This window comes from Formica exsecta, unplaced genomic scaffold, assembly GCF_003651465.1.
Source record: "Formica exsecta isolate Colony F162 unplaced genomic scaffold, ASM365146v1 scaffold365, whole genome shotgun sequence".
Taxonomy (NCBI): domain Eukaryota; kingdom Metazoa; phylum Arthropoda; class Insecta; order Hymenoptera; family Formicidae; genus Formica; species Formica exsecta.
In genome coordinates this window covers 1,186,649-1,209,268 of record NW_021850897.1, presented here as the reverse complement: position 1 = coordinate 1,209,268, position 22,620 = coordinate 1,186,649, and the positions used below count along the sequence as shown (strand labels likewise).

The window sequence follows — 22,620 nt, the reverse complement described above, 5'->3', positions numbered from 1 at the left end:
GTCGTGTTGAAAAATGTGTTGGGCTATGGTTGACGAAATAATTTTTGTAGAACGCAGAAGTGCTAAGATCCGTGACTATCCCGAACATACTATTGAATTTTAACGATCGTGCGAATATACTTACAAAATGCGAATTTTATGCCGGAGATTGGGCTTCCCTCACAACGTTATTCGACGACGACGAAAATAGGAAATATGACTATATCTTTACGAGCGAAACGATTTATAATCCGGATAATCATAAAAAGTTATATGAGATTTTTAAGAGGAGATTGAAAATTAATGGCTTTGGGTGAGTATATTATAAAGATTTCTCATATTTGTATAATTTCAAAACAAACGATTATCCTATTAGATTCATTGCCGGAAAAACCTATTATTTCGGTGTGGGTGGTGGAATGAGGCAGTTCGAGAATCTTGTATCGAAAGACGGTTGTTTCGATGTGAAATCGGTGTGGAGAAGTCAAGATGGTGATTAACGATAATCATAGATATATTTCTTTGTTGATTCAACAATATATCAACCGTACACATTTCAGGAGTAAACAGAGAAATCCTGAAACTCACGAGAAAACCGCATTAAGAATATTACATACTTGGTACGTAACATTATTGTCTTCGTGGAAGTACGAGATAACGGCTCGGAATGTTGCACTTATTAACAGTAGCATGATTTTTTTGCAGCGAAGATTGGTTGACTGATTTTTATACATGTGAAAACTGTTCATCCTCGCGTCTTTCCTCAATTAGAATACAGCGATTTTTTCTATGGTGAAAGTCTTTCGTAAACCCACCCGTTCTCTCCTTTTTTGACGAGTATATTGTCTATTCTCTCATTTGCTTTTGGACGTCTAAAACGAATCCTGTCGTGAAGACGATCGCTCTGCCCTTGCCAGAACTCTACGGAATGTGGTACGACGAGATAACCACCCCTGAAATGAGTTATCTGATAAGATAAAACGATAAAAACTCATAAGCAATTTGTATGAATAAACAATAGATGAGGATAATCTAAATTTGGAAAGTACGAAACACAAGTTTACATGACTATTAATTCATGGTAAGTTTGTCAACGATAATAAATCGTATTAGCATTGCATAGAAACGACAGCGGATGACATCGCATATGATCATTAATTTTTTCTTACTTTTATGCTTATTTCTCGACAAATCTTTGTTTAATTAAATTCGGAATGAACAACCAATTCTTTTAATTTAATAAGGATTTAATAATATATTAATCATAATTTTTTTAATTATAATATTACTTACCAGCAATCGGGCCTTTTAACTTGACCTTCTGGGAATTTCGCGAGCAGTTCTCTTTCTTTTACAATGAGAGTCTGTCTGCTAGCGATCACGCTGCTTTGTTTACTGGACATGGATCCGATTTGATTCGCATACGGCCGACTCTGGAAATAACGGTCCGAATCTTCCGCTGACGTTTTCTCTGCAATACCTTCGATACGTACCTAAAATAATTGACAATAAGACGTCAGAATATTATAATAACAAAAGAATTAATTAAAAAGTTTTGTCAGAAGAAATAATTCTATTTATACAACAATGAATATAACATACGCTTCGTCTGAGAGATTCCCAATAGAAAGTTAGCGCCACGTGTGGGTTTTCGGCCTGAAAATGGACAGAGTAATGCAATTTCCATTTCATGTTTGTGTCAAATAAATGTCAATTGTCCAAGCTTACTAATTCATGGCCTTTCCTACTGTCGTAATTCGTGTAAAACTTGAAGCCTTCTGTACCAAAGCCTTTCAGCAACACCGCGCGCATGGATGGCACACCGTCCCTGAAAGGATTGTGAATCATGTCACGTTTGTGTTTTCAAACAGGATTGTGTTACTGAATATTATTTGCGCAATTTTCGCAGCCGATTAGTATGAGGATTAACTCTCTTTTTCTCTTAGGAGAGTGCTTTACTTGATAATTATCAGACCGTAAAATATTGCCGATTGTATCTATAGACAAGTCTTGTTTTTCTTATCGATGCATATATTTCATTTTCTTATAATATCATAATATCATTATTATATAATTATATGCTTTCTACAATCAAAAATAATTTTTTTTCGATATTACCTGGTCGCTGTCGCGAGAAGCATCGCGTTAGGTTCCAAAATTTGCGGAGTATTGCATACTTCCTCGAACCATGCTTTAAACTGCCCAATGGGTTCTTTACTAATTAAGCTATCCTCCGTGAAAGTCTCTCTTTTATCTTTGTATTTTATTCGCATATCTGTGGAAAAAAGTGTGCAAAATTTAGGTATTACACATTCAACATTTCAAAAATTTTAGAGCAAGAGAAAAAATACTTAAAAATTTCGGAGTAATCTTTGAAATATTTTGTTAATTTTTATATTTTTGATTATTATTTTTATATTAATTATATTGACATATCATAACTATTTTACAAATAATATAATTGAGATAAAAATGTGATTCGATATGCTGAAATAAATCTCAATGGTAAAAACAGTCAAACTGCAGATGTTGATGCATAAATATTTATGTATCGAGAAAATCGCGCGTGTCATTGTAAAAATTCTTAATTAAATATCTTATATATATCTTATATAATAGTATTATATATCTTATATAATAATATTCGGAATTTTTTTGTCATTCGAAATCTATTTGTCATGATATAGGGAAGAAGCACGATACAAAACTGACAATTGCGATAGTCATTGATTCCTACCTCCTATGTCAACGGCGAAATTCTCGCTTCGGAACGACATGTCACACGACTGCACACTCGTGAGCTCGACGATGGAATACGGAACTGATCGACTTTCTACACGAACGGAAACGGAGTGCGGCTGCACAAAGTGCGCATGTACGCAGCAAACAGAACCATAAATAGAAAAAGAAGGATGACAATTTCATGTTATCTTGACATAGCAAATTGACTTTTCTGATAATGTCAGGAATTCCACGTGGCATTTTCGTAATAATGAATTTTAAGCTATTTGGAATATCCTGAGCAACTTGATATTAATATTATCTAATTGAAAATAAAAAAATTAGAGAAATCAAAGAAAATTTAAAGAATGTTATATATCAATATATCCCAGAAGATTTTTTAAGATTACAAAAAACTGTGTTATTGAAATTTGACGAGTTGTTATGAGTCTCGGGGCTCCAAAATAGTTAGTTAATAATCCGTCATGGAGATTATCTTTCCTGCTCTGTCATGAGATGGCACTAATAAAGCGTAGAATCATCATATAGATAATCACGCAGATAGATAATATTTGTAATTAGATAATATGTTATATTGATACCGATCTCTTATAATTAACAAAATTTCTGAAAATAATCCAATAAATAATAATGCCACAATAATTTTTTATTCTATCCATCATTTTTACAATTAAGTAATTCTCAGATATTGAAATAACGAAATTGATTGCAGTTATGTGAATAAATTGTGATATGACGAGGTATATTATAAATAAATTGCTATATGACGAACTATTAGGATACTGCAATTTCGGCAGTTGAAATCTATTGCAGTTCGATAATATTAGTCGCTATATTACGAAATTGTGTAACTTTTTTTAAAATCTGTTAATATATATTCATCATCTTTATCTGCTAAAAATTAAACACAGTCACGCGTGTTGCAAAGTCTTATTGATTTAAATAGCGACACCTCCAATTTAAGTACAGTAATACGAATACCGATATTTATATCATTATTAAAAATTAATTTCATATATAAACTTAGGATCTGTCTCTATCTATGTATTTACAAAATTAACGTATAATCATAACTTATTACAAGATTATAAAATATAAACAAAAATTCCACATATTTTCCTCGAATAAACACATTAATATTGTATTTTATCCTGTCTCGACTAATTTCGTTCGATCTTCAAATTTCAAATAATACGTCTTAATGTTAATAATTAAAGTAAATCGTTTTTTTGATGGCGGGATCATATATAAATATTCGCAATCGTCACGAATATCTAGGCGCCCGCCGCTGGCAGTGACTTATTTGGCGTGACCAGAGGCACTCGAATCATTCCGTCATTACTCTTCGTGTTTTCGAATTGCGCGCCTTCACTTGCATTCGCCGCCACAAGCGGCGCTGCGGTCGACGCCACAGTGCTCGCCGGTTTTGAAACTCGTTCAATTTTCGCGGCGCGCTCGCGGCTCGTTAGATTTACGCGATTCTGCGTTGCTTCGTTTGCCAAGATCCGGGCGCCGATCTTTCGCGAAAAGATCTCTTGGCGATTGTTGGCGATCGTACGCACTCGTAGCCGTCGTCGACGCGTTCTGTTCGCGATCGCGTTCCCGTTCTCGTCACCTCTGATCGTGGTGCTACTCGTTACGATCGTCATCGGGGTCGTCTCGTTCGAACGACGACCTTCGCTGTTGTCCGCGGACGCGAGTGAATCCGTGCAATTCGGCGGCGATTCCCCGTGTAGATACGTGATCGGCCAGTGCCTGCCGTAACTGGGATCGTATCGATAATCAGGACGATCGTGGCGATCGTCGCTTCCGATCATCGGCCGGATCGGCCGTGGACTCGGGAGGTAGGGATGGTACTTCTCGCTGCAAGGACGCCATTGATCCTCCGACGATCCCACATAGCACCTATGATTGATTTATTTGTTTGTTACATAATTTTTTTTTCTAATTTCAGAAACGCACAAGGAAGGAAGAAGTACGTCACAGGAGGAAATTACCGTAAGCACGAAATATACCGGGATTGGTGAGTTTTGTTGATATTACTATTGTTAAATCATTTATAGAGAGACGATTAATAGCAATATTTGAATAATTGCACGCAAAAAAAATTGCTATAAAATTTTTGTAAAATTTCTCCTTTTATCACATCTCTGAAATAAATATCGCGAAATCGAGATTGGAAAAATGTAAAAAAAAAAATAAGTTAAAGTATAAAACGCCGAAAGAATATTATATTCTATAAATGATACGTATTTAGACAGTTTTCTGCAGAAAGGGATAAACCCACTCAAATATACAATTGAAAAAACAATAAACAAAGATTTATATAAATTCAAAATTTTCCATTAATTTTATGCTCATTATTTCTGGAGCTTTTGAGCTGTATTTTATCTATCTGTATTTTATTTTTTTTACAGGTGATTTTTAAGTATTTAATAAAACAAAATGTTGCAAGATCTCAATTTTTTTTTGTAGGTTAGTTCTTTTCTGTAGAAAGCCGTTCATTTATAATAATATATACCATGGATATTGGTATCCTTGCGAGAAGCCGCAATGATGAGTCGGTGCACAACAATAGTCCCAGTTGCCGTATTCGCTTCCTTCTGGCTCACAGGTCCAGAACCCGGCGATTTTATTTTTCTCGCACTTCGTATCCTTCTTACACGGATAGCCATTTACCGTGTAATGGCGGAAAGTCGAAAACTCGTTCGCTAATTTGGAAGGAAATGATCAAATCAAATCTTGTGCAGAACTTTATAAATAATAATATTTTTAATTGTTTATATACTTACGATAAAGAGATCCGAATATACCGGGACGAACACCGAAGTCAAACTTGTCACTGTATCCACCGCCAGGACGATGATGTGGTTTGATAGGATCAGGCTTGTCAGGATCGAACGGTCTCTCGTCGTGATGATAACTCCCTGGTTTAAAGTAAGGTCTCGGATCAGGATACATATCGTCAGGTCTCACGTTCGGATAACCGGCTTCTTGATTAAAGTCGGGTCGTGTGGGGCCCGGAAGTAGCGGTCTTAAAGGACTCTGTCCACCAAACACGTGATCGTTATCGATAGAATAACCGGTGATCACGCAATAAGGATCGAGATCCTTCCACGCGTATAGAACGTGATTGTTATCGTAGATGTAATCTAGACCTGGTCGCAAGTCTCTTATAGGTACATCACTAAGCAAACAATTCTCTTCTGTGCCGTGCGTAGTGAGTCTAAAAATTGAAGGAAATTAACGTGCATTAATAAATTTTTACGTATTGTAAAAAGTAAAGTTAACTGGCATTATTCATATTTTCGAGATCTTTTACACTAAAAAGATATATCACCCCTTATTATTAATTTTATTTAATTTCATTATATTATAATTTTATTTAATTTCATTATATTATAATTTTATTTAATTTTATTATATTATAAATATTAATTATATGATAATTATATGTGCATTTTAGACACATTAATCAATTAAATTAAAAACCACATTCAAAAGCTTATTTGATATACACTCACTTGTAACTATAAGACATGCAGGGAATAGAATCAGTTTCTCTCATCCTCGAGCATTTCTGTCGACAGTCTTGTTCCGAATTTACGTACGTTGCCAGAAGCACGGCGTAAGGTGTCAATTTGCATGGCTTAGTATATCCGGAATAACAAACTGCAAAAGATTTATTTATCAAAATTTAAGACAGAGAGTTATATATTTTTTAAATTATATAAATGTTATTTTAATTATAAATTATATTAAAATATTTTTTGTAATCAACTAGTAGAGATCGATATATTCTCGCATGTATACCTTCATCTGTACCTTGCGGAGATTGCTTGCTATTGAATTGTTTCATATTAAAAAATGGTACGGCGTACGGTTCGCATCCCCTGCCGAAACTCCCTTTTTCATATAATTCCGCGCCGTCCATATCCGGCATATGGGCAGGATTGATATCCTGCGACGGCCAATCACTTAGATAACAATTAATCGGAATATCGGATCGATCTTGTTCTAATCCGTACCTGAAATATTTCACAATACAAATTGGAGGAGATGGCGCGCTATAATATATGTATAAATAAATTACTCCATTATTTTTCGCGTCGTCGCTATCGATTTTTGCGTGAAAAATTATTCGAATAACGCGAAGCTTACTTGAACGCGAAACTTCTGCACGTGAAATCTTGCGCTAACGTGCACGCCGCCTGACACTCTCCTAGATTGTTGACTATTATTGATTTTCTAACAACGTCCGCCGGCATTCCGAATCCGCTTCTGACCCTCCAAAAACATTCTAGAAAAGTTTCATAAAAAAACAAACTCCTCGTGTGACTGTGTGCGTATCGCGAATCCTATTGAATAAAACACGCGAGAGAGAGAAAGAGACGACTTATAGTTGCCTGTCGATTTTAGTTGTTACCGGAAACACAAAGCGGAACGCATAACGTATGGTAACGCAATCGGGGCAGTAGTGCAACGCTCGGGACAATAAATTGCATTATCTGAAAGTCAGCTTCTATTCACCATCTAATCAAAATTTAGGAAATGAAAAAAAAATACATATTGCGAATTATATTTTCATATCAAATTGCATTTAGATGAAAATTAATTAATAGTGAAATTCTTTCTCAAAGTTAAATCGTATATACACATATATTTATACCATCCGGAGGATGTGGACTCGGTTCTCTTCTCGTGCCGCAGGTTCTTGAGTTGGCGATTATGGCATAAATATCGTAATCACGATCTGGTTCGAGGTCGATGTAAAAATTCAGATCTTTATACGAAACGTCGCTAAGAAGACAATTGTCCGTAGGATCCGTGGGTGCTACATTGTACCTATCCAATTAACACATTATTTTATATATATATTAAATTTTATTAATATAAAATTTTATACATATAACTCAAGGCAATTATATACGACTTTTCTATTATTAGAATTATCAAGATGTACCTGTAACTGAAGCTCATGCAGATGTAACTCTTCTCGTTAAGGCACAGACTTTCGCATTGATCTAAATTCGACGTCAGATAAGTCTTCCGAACAACACCTTTGCTAAGTTTGAATCCCGCACCGGCTCGGACGGAGCACTCCTCGGTCTTTCCGATACCGCCATAAAGCGGATCCTGATCGGCCGGTATGTAATTATCGCCGTATCCGAATGCACCGCCGTAATTATAAAAATCGCCGTAAAAGTGATCGTTCTCGTAAGGATGGGGCGGCGGCGGCGGCGGCGATGGTGGTTTTGGCTGCGGCGGTTTCGGATGATACTTCGATACGTCGAACTTCCCCGCATAATTCGTGTCGTATCCGTAAGAGCCACCGTAAACAGTACCGTACGTACCCCAGTCGCGAGTCGGATCCTTTCGATAGTCCGGCAAGTACGGTCCGATTTCGTTTGTACCTACGTTACGATATATATGTGAACACACACGCGATAATTTTTCTTTGCAACAAGATGATATAGTCTCTTCAGATTTATATCTAGACGCTTGAAATATTACCTATGTCGTGAGGGGGTCCATGATCGATTCGTCTATTCGGATACCGCGTCCACGGTGGTTTTCTGTGAGCGGGTCGTCTAGATGGATATCGACCACCATAGCCGGTTGAATCTTCCCATCTCGTTCCTGAATATTCAGTATGACCTTGATTATTGACATAACTTCTCCGATCAAACGTATCGTCGTACTGTCCGCGATGAGGATGCCCGTAAATTATTGGCGGTCGTCGATGATCTCCGTAATCGAACGGTCGCGGAATTTCGTTTGATGGACGTCGATCGAAATCCAAGGGTCGCGGCACTTCCTCCAGGGGATATCGATCCGGGACGTAGGGTCTTGCGTTAGATTCGTGTAGATTAAAAATGAGATTAATTTTATTTGAATTTTATTTGTATAAAAAAGCACGTGTTAGCAAGTATCACAAATAATTATATAAACATAAACGAATGCAAATGAATTTGTCAAAAATAGTATTTCTTAACAACTGAAGATGTTTGTATTGTTCGACTTTGATATCATAATATAAGGTAGTTTTATTGACATGTAAATTTTTAATTGTGACATACCTTGTATCTGGTCTTTCGTTAGGAGGACCGGAAGGTGGATCGTAAGATTGACTAGGTCTAGATGGTTGATTCCAGTAGGATGGTCGCATTCCGGGCGCGTTTGTCACGCAATTCGGATCCTTCTCGTAATAATCACATTGAGGATCCGATACAAAGTCTCGGTGGAAGTCCATGCGAGAATGAGGCACCGATGTCATCTCGCACATCCCTCTCGTCCCATGTCCCATGCGTCTTTTAATAAAATTGCAATTATTTGGCAACAAATAAATTCATTAATTGGAATCATTTATTATTATTGATTGTAACGATTTTTTTTGGATGTGTGTTAATTGAGTGCTGGAAAAAAAGAATTTTTCCGACGCTCGTGCGTGATAGTTCCCCTCAACGGAGAAGCGTGTCACAGATTGTGGCGCGATCAAATTGTCCGTGATGCAATGGCACGATGGATCATGCATATGTACGTATTGTATTTTGCGTGTACATTTGATGATAGGTACCCTATATATATATACATATATAAAAATAACGTAAAATCGTGGAAAGATTCCAAGCGTGAATAATTGTTGTTAACTGTTATGCAGATTATTTTTACTTATCTTGCGACAGAAATTTACTGAGATGTGGATATCTAATTAAAAATCGTAGAAAATCAAAATTTCTCGAAGGAATTCTATCATCAGAAAATAACTATGTCATTCCGGAGAATTACATAATTTTTCCACTGAAATAGATTTTTTTTTAATAACAAAAAATATCTATAATAAATCATAATTATTTATAATAAAAATCATAATTATGTACGAATTATACATATAAATTAATTTTTTTTAAATTCTTATAAATACTCAGGGAAGATTTAAAAAATTACCTATAATTAAAACCCTCGCAAATGAAAAACTTCTCGTAGTCGCAGGCGCGATGGCAATCTTCGATGTTTTCGCACTCGACGGCGCGTCTGACATGCAGTTCCAAGCTCTTCTTGCCGGACAGCAGTCTTCTGTAGCATGCTATATAGTAAAAGGAAATTTCAATGCACTTTCTACAGGTATAATTTTTTTTCGCGTGACTTACGCGAGCACTCATCCTCCACTATAACGATCGAGTCCGATGCGGCTCGCCGAATGATTACGGCTAACACGAAAGTCCACAACCATCGTCGTCGTGTCGACATGATTCTTTTCGCGTTCGATCGACGAATCGCTTTACCGAAATGGATGTACCATCCGTGATCGGCGAGAGAGACGACCCGGCGTTTTCTCAGCGTTTCGAGTTTTCCTTCGAGCCGCGATTTATTCCGGCGATATACCACGAATCGCGACAAGGCGGAGCCATTTTGTTATCTCCCGAGAAAATGTTTGCCTACGAATTTACGCTCCCCGAATTTCGTTGGCTCCGTTAGCACGTTCGCGCGAAAAATGACGCAAACTGAAAATCGCGCAAAAAGTAACGGAGAAATTACAGACTCGCATCGTTTTATAGAAAAGTGAACGTTTCCGCGAGGATAGTGGGAGGAACTGTGTGTGTGCTCACACGCGTCGGGGGAGGGATTTCATCGCGTTACATGATCATTAATGATCCCGCTTACTATTATTTTTCTTTGCTCATGGACACGCTAGCGTTTCATTCTTTTGCCGAGCGGCGTCATTCGATACTTTGCGTACGATTAAGTTGAATTGATTCACTCGACGTCACTTGAATCGCTTTTTAGTAATTGCAGGATGTAAATCTTTAATTGAGACATGACTCTGCAAGTGTTTATATATACTTTTATAACGATACTTAATTCACTCTTTGTTCACATTATTATTATTTCTTGGATTTAACTGATACTTAATCGATTTTTAATCTAAAGGAACTGTCGTACATACACATATTATATATTCTATATTAAAGTTGTTTAATATATTCTACTGATTTTTTTGACATTTCTTTTATCAAGCAAGCTATATAAGAGATTGTTATTTGTTCGCTGTAAGATCTCCGAAACCAACTGCCGGAACCATTTGCATTTTTCTGTCGTTAAAAGTACTTTTGTGCCAAGAAATAACAAAGAGAAGTGACATCATTTTAGAAGGGATATGTTGTCCTTCAAGATTCGCCAGGGTCACAATTATCTCAATTATTTCAGCCAGCCTAGCTGTTAATGTGGCATTATAACTTTAGTAAAGCCGTATACTTCCGCGTGATGCAGTCATCTAAATATAATTACTGTTACCGTTATCAGTATTTTGATGTCAAAAAAAAAATTTTTTTAATGAAATTTTATAAATTGTGTCGCAATCGACGGCGCGTCCGATTGCGACAATTCCTGATCAAAGTAGCGGACAGGTTACGCGCAATTTGAAGCCCAGACAGGAATAAAAGGGACTGTCGAAAGTAAAAGCGTCTTATGCTCATAGATCACGCGAACCGGACGTCAGGCGTCCTGTAACGTCTCGACATTTTTTTTTTTTTTCTTGTGCAATTTGTCATTTCTGTTCCGTGCTGGCACAATCGCGAAAAGTCATTGAATTTCCTTTAGTTGGTCATTGTTCGGACAACAAATTTTGCACAAAAAAAATAGCTGATATATTTAGATGTTAGATATATTTTTCTTCTAATCATTGTTTCCATAAAAAAAAATACATTGAATTTTTATTTTATTATCTAACAATCCGCGTAGAGAATATCACGGTTATTCGGTTACGTTGCAGTTAGAAAGATACGCGAAAGCTAAGCGATAAGAGCGATGGCTAACGCCGGAAGTCAACGGATGCAACGAGCTAATTCGCATACGGTTTAAAATCTGTGTCAATGCCGTTCGCATTTGTCAATCGGCAGTTCGCAGATGAACGTGGCTCGATAAACAGTGCCGACTGACTGCGGCGACCAAGTAATTGAGCCAATTGATGTCACAGGGTAACAAACTGAACGATCAATTCACATGATGCCACTGTATGACAGAACTTTCCGAATTTTATAGTCTATTACCTTTGGTTTCAATGAAATATCAAAAAAAGACACAAGAACAAGACTAGTCGTTTTCCGTAATTTTTTTGTCGCTGTATACGATTCCGGATTTTAAATTATTCCATCACATTATAATTTTGAGAAATTCGCAATTAAAGGTAAAGCAATAATTATATTAATAAATATTAAACATTATATGATTTTATATAATATATAATTATTTAATATTATTTAATGGAATAATATAAATGCAAGAATTTTTAATGTATTCTGTCATATTATTAAGTACGGTATAAGAATTTCAATCAAAATTAAGTATGCTATTAGTATTTTCAGTTCTAAAAAGGAATTTTTTGTGTTTACTATAATTAATAAATATTTATAGGATCTCTTGCGAATTAGAGCATTGAAGAAATTTAAAATAGCGAAATTTTAATATGAATGTCGAAATAAAAAACTTTTTGGATTTTTGCAAAAGTTTATATGTACATACAAAAATTTATGTATACGATTTGAATTCATCAATTTTGACATTAGATTCAGCGATTTAAAAAAATCTTTAAGTTTAAATAAATATAATTAAAAACTATTTGTCATTGTCAAAAATATTTCGAAAAGTGATTAGTCTTGTCCTCGTGTTTAAAAAGAAAAGAAGTTTTTTTTTTGTTGAACTGTTTTATCAATTTGTTAAAAATACATATCTAGAATACTTGCAAAGTCATTGCGTGAAAGTAATTGAAGAAACCAGATGTGATAATTTAATTGTGATAATATTATATTGATGACATAAGGTGCGAAAATCTTAAATACATAGCAATTCTATGTCCAAAGAGAAAATTAATTAAATAACGAAACGCGAATGTCGTACCTTTTAATGTCAATGTTTTACGTAAGAGGGTAATGATCAACTCGCGGAACACGGTGCTAGCACATTTAATGCAATCGTATGATTGCCGCGTAGAAAAAAAATGAGGTTGCGCCTCACATATGCATCATACGCGAAGTAAGCGCAGCGACAACCGGCCGAAGATATGTGCCTCCGCTCTTTCGTATACGCCTCGTTAAAGACGGAGATTCGCGTTTCCGTTTCTCGAGGTGCTAGAGAAAATTGCACCTAAAGCTTACACATTACACGCGCAGATTAATTCGAATGGCATTTGTAAAGGGGAACAGAAACGCGGGAAAGTTTATCTTACAAAAATAGAAAAATAGATAACTCGCGAAATTTAACTACTCACATTTATCGGTGATCCTTGTACCAAAGCCGCGAAATACCAACGATCCTGGATTCCGGATGTCAGAAGTGTCCTCGAATCTTTCAGTTGAAATTTTTCCCTCACCAATTCCGAAATTGTAAGAATTAGCGACAGTCGGACGGGATATTTTATTGATATCATAACTTCCTGTGACTAACTCGTTCAGTCGCGTGATAGTCCCGTGATTTTTATGCACATTATTGAAAAATCCTTGATTCTGATGTTGATGATTTGTAAATGTATTTCGATCTTTCGTCGGAACGTGATCGATCCAGAATTTGAAGTCTGCCGGAGATTTGCTCTTCGACGTTTCGTCGTGGACGAACATGGGTCTCGAAAAAACTTTGAAGAGCCCGTTGTGGACAGTGTGAGGTTTATATGAGCGAAGATCGTTATCCGAGTTCGATTCAAAATTTAAATAGTTGATATCGGCGAAAGGATTTCGAAAGAACGGTCGGCCAAAATCTGGGCGATCGTAATTCGAATCGGAATGTATTTGTTGACCGAACGCCGATTTTCGGTTCGGATATATCGAGAGATCGTTATCGATATCTACGTTACTGCTTCCGAAAGGACTGCTGGCTGGCGGCATCGGATTTCTGTTTCTAAGGATATCGGAGATCCGGCGCTCGTCGTCGAAGGAACGCACGTATCCTTGCTGGTACGAAGGATCATTGGCGACGCTATACATCGTGTTTCCCACGGTTCTTCAGGTGTGAAAAGTCACGCAAAGTCATGTCGTAATAATTACGTTAGTCAAAAATTCTATAGCTTATTTAAAATGAATAAAAATCAAAAGAAAATCTAAAACTAGATTAAATTATGATACTCGATCATTCATTTTAAAGAAATCTTTTTTGAAATATGAACATGTATGTATATTTTGACAATCTACTACAAGAGAACGCATTAATAAAGTACATTGAAACTTCTCATAGATGTACATTAATGTGCACAGCGTACTTTTTCGTAGAATATAAACATTTCCCTCTTATTTCCGTCAGAAATATTTATCTCACGACGATAGATAAGAGCAAACAATAGAAATGCTAATGGCGGGATTGTTTTCGGCTTGAAATTAATAATCGGATAATTGTACCTTGAAGATGACAGGATACTTGGTATTGTCGGATCCGAAAGGCCGCTACCGAATATCATGGTCGACTTTGTCTCGTTTCCCCTTTCCCGTCCGATGTCGCCGCTTCTCATCTTGTAGATTCGATCTGGTTCGCAATGTAGCGAGCGTTGACTTCTCACGTAGACATCGTAATCGGCGTGAGTTTGCAGTTCTTCGGGTTTCGGTATTTTTCTACTCAGCGCACATGTCCCGTTACCTTTGATACCGATCCTATATATCAATAGAAAAATATTTTCAGAGAGAATTAATATATATTATAGATTATTTATATAATTTATATAATTATATTTTTATCATATTTAGTTTATTATATTTTAGTTTTTCTTATATTGTGATTAGAGTTCTTTGAATTTATGTCGTTTGCATTTATCGTGTACCCGAAAGCAAACGCGTTACAGGAATTCCTTCTCTTCGAACATTCGTCCTCGCATTCCGAAATGCTGCCAACCGCGACGCTGGAGAAGATGTCCATGTCCGGTAATTTAAATCCGATAGCCACTCTTGTATAGCAATCTGCATTATGTAATTATCACGTTTAATCATCGTATTCGGTATACTGTCGGCGATCAACCGTTGTCACTCACCATTTGCAATGATTACAAGCTGATTATCAATTGTGAGACCGCTGGAATGCGATACTTGAGAGGATCGCAGGAAACAAATGATGAAAACGAGAAATCCCCGCTGATGATGTTCCATTGCTGCTAATAAAGATTCTTTGTGCTTTAAGAATATTCACTCCATTTCACTTCACATGATGCCTATATTGTATAATTTCCTGCTTTCACGTTTAATTTTGATCAAAATTTTTCTCACTATTCTCGCGCGTGTTATTGTGACATGATCGCCTTTATTTACTCTTGCTTGGTAATATTTATGTTTCAATTAATCTTGGCTTATAATCTCCTCTCTTAATTAAAATACTTTAATTATTACTTTCTAACCGTTGTCTGATGTCTCGCTCTATCCGCGATCTATGAATTACAGTTCATTCACACGAGACGTCCCTGAAAAAAAATGTCCCTTTAATACAAGATAAACGCGCACGATTAGCGAACGTGTAAACGCAACCGTCAACAATTTTTCCCAACCGTGTAATAAATTGTATTTCAAGAAAAATCGTGAAAACTCGACGCACACGTTATGTCAATGTCATGTGTTCGCACAAAAAATAATTTTTATCACACAGGAAAGATTCTTCTATTTTATCACTGTAAGACATTCTTCGCTCATTACCTTGATCGATACTTCCCACCGATTTGCGACCCTGTCATTTGACGATCTCTTTTCCGGCGGTATTAACGAGCGTTTGTCTATTTAATTACGCCGGGTCGGGCGCCTAATTAACGTATCGTCCTTGCCGCGGTTCATTATACTTTCACGTATGATCCTCTCTCTGTGCCGTACCTCTTACGATTGGCTCACAACTGAGAGCATCGTGTAACTGTATCATTGTCTTATACAGCGGAGAGCCCGGAGTTATGATCGCCTCTTCTGCTTCCTCCGCTCTTGTGTGCCTGCCGCTCTTTTTTCTCGTCCTCTTCTCCTACTCGCTCCTCCGTGTGACGCTTGCACGCTCAAAGGAGCTCGTGCTCGCTCACAGGATCAGCGCGCACGCGAATCTCTCGCCTCTTTTTTTTTCCCTCGCTTTGCAGTTTCGCGCCTGCATTTAATTAACACACCGACGAACGGAGCAGATCGTGATGCTCGTAATATTGCGAAACTGAATTGTGTGCCCTCCTCGTGCGCGCTTACGTAGATCATCCACGATATCGTATATACGAATTCAGTTGAGGAAAGAAAAACTTGTTGCAATGTCTTATTATTCCCATCAGGGGATTCGTAAGCATCATTGCCAATGATGAAATCAATAGTCGTGAATTTGTGTACTTATCTAATGGCTATCACGAGGATTTATTATTTTAAATATTTGACACAAAGTGCTCAAAAATACAATATAAACTGTTACATAGAATTATTTTTTAACGCGAAAAAAAAAAACAAGTTTACAAGCTTTTTTCCTACAATTTTTATTTCTGCCGTCTTTGATTTTATGTAATTAACGGCTAATTTTATTTTATAAAAACTGATGCGTTGCCTAAAAAAAATTCCCCGATTATCCCATCCGAAAAAGCGCGATTGTTAAGAAGAAGAAAGTGAAAATGCGACCTGTTGCAACGGCACGACGAGATGAAATTCTTCCTGTTTGGCAAAGCGCGAAATTCAAGTTGTCTCGCCCGCGCACGCATGTCAAGGACCTGAAAAACAATTTTCTTGCGTCGCGAGCGTGTCGAAAAGGGCGTGTAAAATCTCAACATGCCGGTTTCCTTCGCGTTAAACGATCGAGATGTATGTTTTGCAATGAAAATTGCAATTGGCCAATGTCGGATGCCGCTTTACTGCCTATTGTCTTTAAACGGTAATAAAATTTCATTACGCTCGCGCTCGCACGATATGCTAATCAATCCTTCCGCTATTGAAGAACAGAAGTGCCGTTTGATTTCAGCTAATCGCTCGAGCGCTTTTACTCGCGCTTATAATCGCATCTTCGGGATTACACCTATCTCACAATTATATTTCAGGAACCAACAGCTCTAGGCTATTATAGCCTAACGGTTCTCGCATCTTCGAATCCGGTTCTGAAGTCAGATCTGGATTTAGCTGGATACGTGTACGCGTGTAATGTTTTTTCAAAGAGATAACGAATAATTGATTAAACGAATTTACTGTTTGATATCTACTGCAAATATTTGCAATAGCGTAACACGGTATCTCTTTTCCGCAAAATAATATTTTGATTATTTTTTTTTTTAGACGTGACTTCCCAATTCTTTTTTTATGTTTTTTCTTCATGTCAACGCGCGCGCGGATGATTTTCTGCTCGATCATTGGATCCTTCGCGTTGCGTGAACTTGGAATCCTTTTATCTCTTTCATGTCGCGTAGTTCGAATCACGCTAGTGAGAACATGCGAGTTTCGAAGTTCCTTGACTCTCGCACGCGCGGGCGACCCTGAGCGTAGAGCGCGTCTTTCCATTACGCATCGGTTTCGAAGACGCCGCCGCGGAGTTCTAATGGGCCTAGATGCATAGTAAACGAGCGCTTACATAACAAAAATGAGCTGAGTTACTCGTAGACAAAGCTGGGACGTCACGCTCCGCGAGGCCCGGCCTGGAGTGAGAATGAGTCATTGTGTGATTATCGCTCTCTGTCGTAGCGCGACGAAGAGATTTCCCGAGGAGGTGCAGCTTTTCGGATCTCGAACAAACGCATCTCATCTTGACTATGTAGGACAATATCATATATAATGTCAGTTTATTTTTATATGTATTTAAATGTTTTTCAAAATGAATATTTTTTAAATATAATAGAATCTGTAATATGCCACATTAACAAATAGTAATAGGAGTGGAAAAGATATAGATTATTTAAATACATTTTACATTTTTTTATTACAAACATATTTATCTTCATCGAATATAAAAACTTTATATATAAAGTTTGTGATCGACGAGGTGCGTGAATATGCGTATCACAATATGTGCGAAAATAAAAATGACAAAGTATTGACAGTTTTCCTAAACATATCGAAAATAATTCATCGTCTTTGCGTAGAAAAAAGAAAAATATTTAAACTTAAAGTTTAGCACAGTCTTCGCGAAAAAAATATTAACATAATAAATCTATTCTATTCCGTTTATAAATAAATTTGCACATAGATGCAAAATACTGTTGATTTTAGTATAAAATTAGTAAATAGAGTAATGTAATAAAAGTAATGTTAAGCATAATAATAATTAGCTGTAGTTTGCAAAGGTTCGCTTTCTAATGGCAAGTTACACGATCGTCATATATGCGTTAATCGATTTTGCATAATTTCTCACGCATTTCGACGATCATATCTTATGAAATAGAATTAGTACATATCAAAACTTATCTAATCAGAAGATTGCATACAGCTTGCGAAAATTATTAGTAAGCAAGTTGAGCTTACAGCCTTGTGTACAACGGTACATTTTCTGGCTTATAACTCGTCACGAACTTAATTACTTTGACACGAATTAACGTACCACATTAAATTTCTACGAGATCTCATTTACATATAAATTCAATATGCAACAAAATATATATCACTTTTTGCCTTTCTTGGTACGCATTTATAGAAAAATCGAATTTTATATAACTTCCTTTACTTCAACGTTACAATTTTGTTTGATAATATTTTGATATCGTCGACTTAACGCCCGCGATAAATCGACAAGAACGTTGTCATAAGTGTGATATGATTAACCGTACTAGGATCGAAGCTGCGTGGAAGAGCAGATCGTCATTTGCCTCGCGCGTACATCTTGCGTCTCGAAAATGGCATAAAACTTTCTTTTTTTTTTTTTTTTTTTTTTTTGAAATTTTTATTTGTGATTCGTTAACGTAATTAATGCTATCGAAAAAGAAAAAATACCCGTCGGCATCGGCGAATAATATTTTAAAAATTCTTTGGTCGTCGGCGCAACACACAATCGTCGTGCGTTAACGCGGACTCGTCTCAGCAAGGCCTACGATCTTTTCTTAATTTCTATTGTCGCTCTTAAGCTCGCATTTAACAACAGGTGAACGGTTTCTCGAGTATGCCGTGCGCAATACTAGTATTCTGCGGGCTCTCCTCGATGGAGGGCGTGAGCGGCATGCCGTCGCCGTTAAAAAAGCTATTCGAGTCGGAAATCTTGACAGTGGTGATGTCTGTATTGTTCGATGCCACTCTCAGTAGACCCTTAGCGATGGCCAGGAAAACGGTTTCCACTCCCTCGTTATGTAACACTGATATCTCGTGATATGTAGCACCAATCGACGTGGCGTACTTCCGACCCTCCTCACCGTCGACTTGCCGCTGATGCAGGTCGGACTTGTTACCGATCACGGTTAGCACCATCGACTCCTCCACGTTCTGCTGTAGTTCCTTTACCCAACCCTTGATCGCGGCGAAGGTGTTGTACTGCGTGAGGTCGAACACCAGCATTGCCGCGTTGGCGTTCCTGTAGTACATCGGTGCCATGGAGCGGAATCTCTCCTGGCCAGCCGTGTCCCATACCTGCGTAAAAAAGAGTAGTAATGCTTTCAATTTTTTAAACCGATCCGGTTTTATAAGCAATTTTAAGCAGTCAATTGGATAAAGCGTGAATTCTTAATTTGCGTTATGGAAGGCGTGATAACGATACGGAAATAGTCGAAGAATAGATGGATCGAGAGGTCAGGGATTAATAGAGAAGATAACACGGGTGACGATTGATTTGACGATCTCATCGCTATTAATTCGATTCCTATTAATTTGATACATTAAATTTTTCTATTAATCGTTAAATATTAATATCAAAACATAACGATATATTTTTTTTAACGATCGTACATGCAATTTTATCTTCGTATCCCCTAAATTGAGCTTGCAGTTGAAGAAAGATGCCCCTATCGTCGGACTTGCGTGCTCAAAGTTTCCCATGTAACGCCCGATCAAACTCGTTTTGCCAACACCTGAAAATAATATGGCGATTTGTATATCAATAACACTTGCGTGTACAATTGTTCAATATTAGTACTATCATTAGATACGTGTGGCATACATATCGAACTTCGTTCTATATATGCCAAAAAAATCAATCTTCTTATTTGATAGTGTGTGATTTGAAGCTACTATGCACGAATTGAATTTTTATACAATCTTAAAAAATTTAAATAGATGAACGTTCGCATAATGAATCACATCCACTTTTATATTTATTATAATTTATTTTTTTTTTATCAAATTATTATTATAATAATTATTATTAAATGAAAAAATAAAACTTCGTTAAAACGATATAGTTGCATCGCAGTAATTATAATAAAATACAACGATAAATTTTATATATCGTTGTAAAAAGATCAATATTTTAGAAGATAATGCATTTTTGTTTAGAATTATTTTCCAAGATTTTCCTATTTTATCGATAATATGAACTGATAAATAAAAAACTTTGAATAGAGAAAAAAAATATTTTATACTTTCTAGTTCTTGTCATCGGTGTTGTGGGTATTTGGTTGTCACTAGTCAAATATTATGTTTGTTTGTGGGTAAAATGTGATTGTGATAAAAAAAAAGATATACGTTAAAAGCTGATTATGAGATTCTCTAGAATTTGTGCTTTACATATTATCAATGCGCTATGCTATATCGGGAATTGTGTCATGCGCGGATTTTGACCTCCATCCATCCCGGAATGTATATATTCTAATATAAATAAATATTGCGTCTTGCGTCAAACAGATATCTGATGCCAAATGTAAAAAATATCATTTACGATTTTTTACGATTTAATTCTTAGAAAGAATGAAAATATTCTTCAATATATAAAATTTCAACAGTAAAAGAAAGATCAGCAACGGCCAGAAAGCATTTGTTGATACGTAATTATATTTATGTCATCTAATATATGCACGATTGTTTCTATAACGATTGTAAAAATAACAATCATAAATTCACTAAATAGTTTATCGAATAGGCTTCACAGCGGATCGAAATATTTAGCGTTTTTGCGATCAATAATTATCTGTACAATATAGTATATGCATCTATTAACATATATTCATGCATCGACAATAGATTCTCATTAGTTTACGGCTATAAAAAAAAAAGAGAAAAAAAAATCTTATATTTCATCTGAAAGATTTTAGGTGAACATTTTATTCGCACAACGTAATCAGGCAATTATATTGAATATTGCAACATCCAATTTCGTAATGAATATAAATAAGCAGCAGGTTTAAACTGGGTTTGTACGCGTTCACCTAACCTCTATGCATAACAAAAGATGGTTCGGAAACAATAACGCGATGACTAATCTTTGAGATGCGTAATCGCGTCTGTAAGTTCACGGACTTGCTCCTTCTAAACGTCAACAGAGATCATCCATTTATGGTATTATATAACGATAACATGAGGGAAATTTTATTGCCGCGTGTTTGTGTATTGCTACCAGCACTTACCCTGCGATCCCAGTATTACTACTTTGCCCTCTATCGTCTTCATGTTCGACGCACCACTACATAATCGGATTGAAGGGTACGTCGAACTAGAAAAATCTCACGTACTGCGCGATTAAACTAATAACAGTGCGACTGTTTTGACGTTTCCCACGCTTATGATCGTGCAGCCCGTGATATTGTTGTTACGTTGATCGGTAACTTTGGCTCGCTATTGCCTATCTGGTGCTGTTGCCATCTCTCAACGGTATGCGTCAGCTTCTACTGCGTTTTGCATCAGTTGATAAAAAGCGTTTAGTCAGAATTGAAATAAACGATCTATCTAATCCGATATATTTTATTAAATTACATATTACATAGTAATTAAAGTACTATATTAAATATTTAAATAAAGTCTTACGTTCATTAACCATTGTTCGATAAGTTATCTACAAAATAATTTTTTTTTTAATCCCTTGTATGATAAGTTTCACGTATTTTTATAGATGGCTATATCTCTTATTTTACTTCTCTCGTGTATCTTGCAATTATTATTTACACATTGTTTTTTAGAAATATACGTTTGGATAGAAATATTTTTAGGGAAGAGATCCGTTTTTTTTCGAACACGCTATATTTGAACAGTTTATTTTTACACTAGTATAAATGTTCGTCTTTAAACCGACGCGATCATTGAACTTATCTTTTGTTTAATACACTGCAGTGGAATTTAATTAAAATATTCAATATAATATATATATACTGCCGTGGATAATTAATTAAAGTTGACTTTATTTCGACAACAATGCAAACTGTTCCGCGAAGCTTCGTTATATTTTATTACGGCGAATTACCCTCAATTCGATTTCAGACGCAAAGGTCCTTTTTTTACATCACGATGCATAGCCAGAGTGCAGAGATAGAGATAGAGAGAGAAGGAGAGAGGAAGAGAGACGTTAGTTTAATTCATATTACTTTTCTCATAAATCCGTCGGGACTCGTGCGCGACTATGGAACGGTGGCATAACGCAAAATTCATACACGGTTATACCCGTAGTATGTATGTACTCGTGTATATATGTATATATATATATATATGGTAAACGCTCACCGAGGGAGAGGGAGGCAGAGATCGTAGGCAGAAACCACGAGAAGAGCTCCGCGGTTCTCTAGCGAGCGACTCTTGCCTCTCTCTCTCTCTCTCTCTCCCTTTCCCTCCCGCCCATCCCTCTGAGCCAGGGCTGTTCCGATTCCAGACAGTTTTTGCTGAAACATCGTACCGTTGATCCGGCATTTTCCAGGCCGCTTGGTTTATCGCTCGGCTTGATCCCTCTGTTCGTACCGCGGTGTTACAAGCCCCTGCAATCGATGTTTTCGTCCCATCTTTCTTACTCCGCTCCTCTCCTGTGCGTCCGTATCAGAATTTACCTATTTCTTCTTATCCCCCTGTTTCTCCCTCTCTCTCTCTCTCTCTCTCTCTACTTTTC

General features: G+C 36.6%; 3 protein-coding genes across 6 annotated transcripts in view; 1 reads left to right on the top strand and 2 right to left on the bottom strand.

Annotated features, from left to right (window-relative positions):
* Positions 1–827, top strand: part of LOC115239100 (histidine protein methyltransferase 1 homolog) — a 1,836-nt gene extending 1,009 nt beyond the window's left edge. The window contains exons 4-7 of one of the 2 annotated variants that reach the window (XM_029813442.1): positions 51–292; positions 356–471; positions 540–599; positions 685–827. In XM_029813442.1, the coding sequence (XP_029669302.1) occupies positions 51–292; positions 356–471; positions 540–583 (402 nt within the window). In that variant the 3' untranslated portion in view covers positions 584–599; positions 685–827. Of the gene's footprint in view, positions 1–50; positions 293–355; positions 472–539; positions 600–684 lie in introns of those variants that run through there. The other variant, XM_029813444.1, reaches the window with a different exon arrangement.
* On the bottom strand, positions 475–2,829 carry LOC115239101 (pyridoxine-5'-phosphate oxidase). The gene is made up of 6 exons (XM_029813445.1): positions 2,717–2,829; positions 2,098–2,254; positions 1,708–1,807; positions 1,582–1,635; positions 1,273–1,472; positions 475–932 (listed from the first exon to the last, which is right to left on the bottom strand). The coding sequence occupies exons 1-6, from the start codon at positions 2,754–2,756 to the stop codon at positions 767–769; spliced, it is 717 nt and encodes a 238-aa protein (XP_029669305.1). The 5' UTR covers positions 2,757–2,829; the 3' UTR covers positions 475–766.
* A 519-nt stretch (positions 2,830–3,348) lies between these two features.
* LOC115239099 lies at positions 3,349–21,351 on the bottom strand. 3 transcript variants are annotated; one of them, XM_029813441.1, is made up of 17 exons: positions 21,158–21,351; positions 19,545–19,666; positions 18,746–19,229; positions 14,522–14,657; positions 14,106–14,354; positions 12,989–13,713; positions 9,670–9,808; positions 8,802–9,032; positions 8,236–8,570; positions 7,685–8,135; positions 7,391–7,566; positions 6,883–7,021; positions 6,535–6,749; positions 6,246–6,393; positions 5,514–5,947; positions 5,243–5,432; positions 3,349–4,626 (listed from the first exon to the last, which is right to left on the bottom strand). In XM_029813441.1, exons 1-17 carry the CDS (start codon positions 21,198–21,200, stop codon positions 3,996–3,998), a joined length of 4,848 nt encoding a protein of 1,615 aa, XP_029669301.1. In that variant the 5' UTR covers positions 21,201–21,351; the 3' UTR covers positions 3,349–3,995. The 3 variants fall into 3 exon arrangements, with proteins under 3 accessions (XP_029669301.1, XP_029669300.1, XP_029669299.1); XM_029813440.1 differs by lacking the exons at positions 18,746–19,229; positions 19,545–19,666; positions 21,158–21,351 and adding exons at positions 14,729–15,151; positions 15,381–15,713 and having other exon boundaries at positions 6,547–6,749; XM_029813439.1 differs by lacking the exons at positions 18,746–19,229; positions 19,545–19,666; positions 21,158–21,351 and adding exons at positions 14,729–15,151; positions 15,381–15,711.
* Positions 21,352–22,620: the final 1,269 nt, after the last annotated feature.

Excerpts from the sequence above, each read along its gene's own strand:
- LOC115239101 (XM_029813445.1), bottom strand. The coding sequence starts at position 2,756 with ATGTCGTTCCGAAGCGAGAATTTCGCCGTTGACATAGGAG. Across the intron at positions 2,255-2,716 it reads TTTCGCCGTTGACATAGGAG|ATATGCGAATAAAATACAAA; the intron begins GTAGGAATCAAT and ends TTTTTTCCACAG. Across the intron at positions 1,808-2,097 it reads CTTCTCGCGACAGCGACCAG|GGACGGTGTGCCATCCATGC; the intron begins GTAATATCGAAA and ends CAATCCTTTCAG.
- LOC115239099 (XM_029813441.1), bottom strand. The coding sequence starts at position 21,200 with ATGAAGACGATAGAGGGCAAAGTAGTAATACTGGGATCGCAGG. Across the intron at positions 14,658-18,745 it reads CGAGAAACCGTTCACCTGTT|ATTGCTATACAAGAGTGGCT; the intron begins GTTAAATGCGAG and ends TACATAATGCAG. Across the intron at positions 13,714-14,105 it reads AGTATCCTGTCATCTTCAAG|AACCGTGGGAAACACGATGT; the intron begins GTACAATTATCC and ends TCACACCTGAAG.